Source organism: Xyrauchen texanus, chromosome 49, assembly GCF_025860055.1.
Source record: "Xyrauchen texanus isolate HMW12.3.18 chromosome 49, RBS_HiC_50CHRs, whole genome shotgun sequence".
NCBI lineage: Eukaryota > Metazoa > Chordata > Actinopteri > Cypriniformes > Catostomidae > Xyrauchen > Xyrauchen texanus.
Window position 1 is genome coordinate 11,075,861 of NC_068324.1, and position 6,000 is coordinate 11,081,860.

The 6,000-nt window shown below is 34.9% G+C and overlaps 1 protein-coding gene across 1 annotated transcript in view; it reads right to left on the reverse strand.

The window, feature by feature from the left end:
• The window catches only part of LOC127640453 (centrosomal protein of 290 kDa), a 39,526-nt gene extending 35,011 nt beyond the window's left edge, over positions 1 to 4,515 (reverse strand). The window contains exons 1-7 of the mRNA XM_052123037.1: positions 4,479 to 4,515; positions 3,910 to 4,041; positions 3,276 to 3,353; positions 1,935 to 2,004; positions 1,260 to 1,306; positions 681 to 824; positions 267 to 320 (exon numbers count right to left, since the gene is read on the reverse strand). Coding sequence (XP_051978997.1) covers positions 267 to 320; positions 681 to 824; positions 1,260 to 1,306; positions 1,935 to 2,004; positions 3,276 to 3,353; positions 3,910 to 4,005 — 489 coding nt within the window. The 5' untranslated portion in view covers positions 4,006 to 4,041; positions 4,479 to 4,515. The remainder of the gene's footprint in view (positions 1 to 266; positions 321 to 680; positions 825 to 1,259; positions 1,307 to 1,934; positions 2,005 to 3,275; positions 3,354 to 3,909; positions 4,042 to 4,478) is intronic.
• Positions 4,516 to 6,000: the final 1,485 nt, after the last annotated feature.

The window sequence follows — 6,000 nt, forward strand, 5'->3', positions numbered from 1 at the left end:
TCTTCCTAATCTGGGGATTTACCTTCTGCTTAAGCTGCTTTACCTTGTGGGGGCATTGCCAAGAGATGAGAGCAAAGAAAGACAAAGATAAACAAGCATGCATGAAAGTAAAATGAAATGGTCAGACAGGTACCTAACATAAATCCATGAGAATGAAGTCTGAATATGATTTTTGAGAGGAGCACAGATTTTGAGAAATAATAAAAGCAAAAGAAAGTAGGAACGATGTCTCTGTTTGCAGGCCTACAAAAGGGGGGTGGGCTTACCTCTCTTTTCAGTTTCCTGTTCTTCTCTTCCACCTCTTCAGCACGGAGAGCAAGCTATTAAATGCAAAAGATGCAATCAATGCATTAGTTGTTCTCAATCCTACACCTGCCGCTTGCATCAAAGTTATTATTTTATTTTTATGGGTTTTTAACGGAAAGTAAGAGCATGGGGAATCAGATCGGGCCAGGACGGAGGTCGGATTCGAACCTGTGATCCCATAAACACAACAGCTCTTGCATGTGTCAAACATATGCACTACCCCATGTAACACAGCTCCAACAGCACTTAGACTGTTATCAATATATTAATAAATAAATAGCATAATCAAAAATACAAATTCATTAAACAGCTGCACCACTTTTGAAAGTGGTATTTTAGCACTAAACCCTGAAACTCTGGAAATTCAGTCATACCTCTTCATTGGCTTTCCTTTCTTTCCCCATTTCCTTCTCCAGTTGAGTCACTTCTCTCTCTTTGCGCTCCAGGTGACTCTCCAGTTGGTCAATCTCATCCCGGAGGAAACGGGTGTCCGCCCCTCCCATCACGCGCTGTGCCATCTGGAAAGGAAGTGAGGCAGATCTGAATAAGGCTTAAACATAGAGCCATAGTCCCAAAACATTTAATCTACTGTATGTAGCCTGTGTGTGTTGCTGATGCAGTCAAGCTGTGCAGCTCAATGTCATCTCATATCTTTTCACGATAATGAATATATTAAGTTTGTTAAATCAAATTAAGTTTAATGTTTAGAATTGACATGTTTACAAATGACAGCAACACACATGGCTCATAATCTTCTTAACACTGTCCATGTACACAGACTGCTCACAAACATCATATCAATTACTGCATTTCATTGGCTCTGTACTTGTATTTTGCACAATGACAATAAAGTTGAATCTAATCTAATCTAAAAATACTGATAAAATGAGCAAACTTGTGGTAATGTTAGATACAGTGCTATTGGTTTAGTCGCAGCGATCATCATTCCTTACCTCCAACTCACTTTCCAGCTTCAGTACTTCAGCTTTGAGTTCATTTTCTGCAATTAATCCATCAAACCAGCATAAATGCATTAATAAATAAATAATCTGCACTGCAATGTTAAAACAATGCATAAAAACACATGTCTCATTAGTAACTTAAATTAATCAATAACATACTGTTTTGTATGTTTGTATGAAACATGTTTGTAATGTGCTAGCAAGGCTGGAACAGTTTAAATGTACAGACTCTATTCAAACTTTGTTTTGTATATAATTTCAGTCTTAGTTTTGCTACAGTATGTATATTTGTTCATTTTAAACATTATAATTTTTAAAGAAATTTAAGATCACAGTTTTGCAATCTCTGATTGGCTTACACTGTAAGAATGTTCAGAATTCAAAATCAGAAGACTGCCAGTAAAGATGCCACTGTATGCTGATTCTGATTGGACTAAAACTAATAAAATAATAAAAATACATGGTTTATTAATGGAAGTGAAACATAACTGGAGAGTCTCAATCAATCTCTTCCTCTCTAGATATAATTATGTTTAATTTTCCAACTATAATTTCATCTAAAACATTAACAGTATTCTTTTGCTGCCTTGCAAGCACTAGTATTTCCTGCATTCAATGCAAATCTAGTTGATTATTAGGACAGACAATAAGAATTACTGGACTTACCAATTCTTGCTTGGTCTGCACCTGCGATGTCGACAACCTCATAGGCACATTTAATTTCCTCTAGTTTCATCTGAGGATCAATAAGATATCAAATATAATATACAGACTTGCCTACCTGACTCTATTAAAATTACATCAACAGTAACTGCTTTTTTAAGATCTCAATGAAGAGAAAATACATAAACCACATTATAGTGATACATGTAATAGCAATGCAAGTCTTAAGCCAGTGGTTCTGGTTTTGATTCAGTACCCAGATTTTGCTTTGAACATCACGTAGCAACCCATCTCAGTGTCAACAATAACCCCTATTTAATAGTCTGAGTTGTATTTTTTTTTTTTACTAATATTTCAGCCAAAATCATCTCTCATCATTTATTCACCCTCAGGCCATAACAGATGTGTAGGACTTCCTTTCTTCTGCAGAAAACAAACAATCCATACAATTCCAGTGGTTAAATCCATGTCTTCAAAAGTGATATGATAGGAATGGGTGAGGAACAGATCAATATTTAATTCCTTTTTACTATAATCTCCACTTTCATTCTCACTTCCACATTTTTCTTCTATTGTTTTTTTGTGATTCACATTCTTTGTGCATATCACCACCTACTGGTTGGGGCTGGTTAAAGTTGGAGATTTATAGTAAAAAAGAAATTGATCTTTTTCTCACCCACACCTATCATATTACTTCTGAAGACATGGATTTAATCACTGCAGCCATATGGATAACTTTTATATTGCCTATATGTTCTTTTTGGAGCTTCAAAGTTCTGCCACCATTCACTTGCATTGTATGGAGCTACAAAGCTGAGATATTAATCTAAAAATCTGTTTGTGTTCTGCAGAAGAAAGTCATACACATCTGGGATGAAATAGGGTAAATGATGAGAGAATTAATTAATTTATAGGTGAAGTATACTTTTAACTTGGATTGTTTTGTTCATAGTTTGGTTTTCAAGGTTGAGGGCTTGTCACACAACCTGTAAATGTTGGCACTTGCCTAATTTTGGTATGAAGTGACAGATAAAATATAATAGAGTTTGATTAGACACACAGCCTTTGATGGCAGCAACAAAATATATGGGAAGCGTTTTCTCAACCCTTTTAAAACATTACTTATTTAAAACTACTTATTTTTATTTTCTAACTTTAACATTATTGTGCACATTTTATTATTTGATAAGAGTTCTGCAACTAATTTTTAAGTTGTGATCCACCAATTGAGAATAACTGTCTAAAGTGACAATGATTTTTAAGCACTCGCATAGGAATTCCACTTCAAAGCCTGGAGAACAAAAGAGGCAGATGTGTATGGACTGTGTTGTGTTGTGGTCTTACCCTCAAGAGTGTTTGTGAGATTCTAAAGATCTGAATCATTTTCTCTGATTCATTCTCTTTCAGATCCTGTGGTTTGACCTACAGGGAAAGGACAAGCATTTTGAATTTACAGAAGCAATAAAGCACCTTCAGTTTAGCATTTCAAAAAGAATTTAAAGCATAAGGCAATTTCTCTGTTTATTCTGCCTTAACAATAAACACAATACCTGACCCATTTTAACTTAGTTACTGAAATTTGTTACATTTTTTTTTTTTTTTTTTTGCAATTAGGGGATAGTTCACCCAAAAATAAATCTTTCTCCCTCATGTTATTCCAAATCTCTTTGACACCAAATAGAAGTTTAGCAGAATGTATATGCTACTATCTACCATACAATGAAAAAGAATGTGGACATGGGACTGTCATTTCCAAAAGAGGACAAAAAAGCATCATAAAAGCATAAGCCTTTAAGCTGCTATTCACTCATGTTGGACATTCATGGTCACATTCACTTAGATTGTATATAAAAAAAGAGCATCTTTGGCATTTATAATATAAATACGCCACACCAGGTTTGAAACAACATGACAGTGAGTAATGGTTAAATAATTTGTATTCTATGGTGAACTATCCATTTAAAAATGAAACACTTACCATCAAAATTATATCACCGATTTTCTCATCATCATCATCTCCCAGATCTTCAGGGTCAACCCCCATGAGCAGCTTCCAGTCTGCGGCTGAAGGCATCTTTCTGCTGCTGTCTAAATGACCCACTGTGCTAAACTGAACCACAATTCAACCTGTTCAATTATTTAATAATTTAACCGTTTGCGTTTCAACATAACCTCTGCGTCAGCTTTTCAGACTTACAGCAAAAATGTAATGTTAATGCATTCGTATGGTTATTTACATTATTCATATAAACTCCACACAGGGCATTAGTAAATATACCCTATCCATTCATATAGTGACACAAATACAATACATGAAGTGCCTAAAGGTAAGCTTTTCCATTGCTAGATATTATTTAGATATCATAATGAAAAAGCCAAGATTAGCTTTGTATGGAACTGATCATCTTTGTTCGTTAGCATATATTATTATAAAACATGACATATGAAGGTTAATGTTAAAATACGCTTCACAATGTACGTGTAAAGAGTCAACAATATATTTGTTATCACATATTCATAAAAGAAAAAGACATGTAAATAACGGACCTAATAGCCAAAACAGCATAGCCATCTTGTGTTTCTCTTGCTCTGCTGCTTGGCAACCAGGAAAACAGTCGTAAAGCGATGTGTTGTAAAGTTGTATCCCGGAGTTTTTCTTTTTTCGTCACTTTTGTAAAAATTGCGCCTTCTCGAGTAATTTAATCAATGGATTGCAGAGAAAATATTTGATAAATCTATATTTATATAGATATTTGTAGATATTGAGTTGAATTGTGGAAAAATACTTTAATTTAACCCGTTTATTTTAATATATTGCTTTTATTATGACGAGTTATGTGAACCGGAAGTACTGTTTTGGTCTCTGTTAATCCAATGCCGTTCAAAATCGAATTTGTTACTCCAGCCGAAACACGCAGTCTTTTTTCATGTAGTTTCCCCAAAATATGACAACGTCAGTGGTAGATTAGGTCTGATTGTAAAAGCGTATAAAATGAGAGCAGGCTAATGGAATTGCTTGAGAAACTTGTATTTTTAACCCAGCTTCTTTCCGTGATGATTGTATTTATTTTATTTATTTGAAATGGATGTTGCTTGGATATTTATAGCATGACTGTTGTGCCCGATTTTGTTTATTTATCTCAATGAAAACAATTACTTACTGATCATTAAAATTACAAAATGGGATGGTGTTGATTTTCTCTGTTCTGCTCAATCCACCAGGAATATTGGATTATTATATATTTTGCATTATTTATTCATTAGATAATTTTATTTGAAGTGGTTCAATGAGCTTGTTTTTAACCACTTCCAATGGCAACTAAACCCTTTTATTGGTAAAACTGAAGTAAACTCTTAATCTGAATAATTTTGTCTGCTATACACCTCATTTTATTACAAAAATGAATTCACAAACCTCTTTATATTAGCTATACTTTCAACAACACTCATCTCTGAGACAGTGAAGGCAGATTCAACGTTTGCAGGGACACTGCAGGAAAAGTTCACATTGCAGGAAAAATCTGATTTTTCCTCAAATCCGATTTTTGTGAGTGACTGTTCAAACTATAAGTTGTATGTGGCCTGATCAGATTTTTTCTGTTCATACTACAGTCGCTTTTGCTATCACGTCCACATTATTTGTCATGGCCGTAATGCAGAAAACATCCCGGTTATGGAAGAGGAAGGGAACGAGACAATATGCTAAAGCATATGGGGAGTTGTCCTTCCACACAACCTAGTTGAAACTTGTCTACAATAACACCAATTTTCTAATATTGGATATGGTTTTGAATCTGTTTGCTATAAAATCAGATGCACAAACACCATTCCTCTGAAATTTCTGACTGAGGGACAAGGAGCGCATTGCTCGCACCTCAGAAGAACTTTTGTCTTGTAGTGAGGTCAGCGATAGCAATGTCTCATTCCCTTCGTCTCAGGGAACCGAGGTTATGTACCTAACCGAGATATTCCCTTACAACTCAGTACACTTGACATTGCATGCTAATGCAAATAGGTAACAGAATCCCATCACATTGCACTACACAACATAACCTTCCAGAGAGGAAAC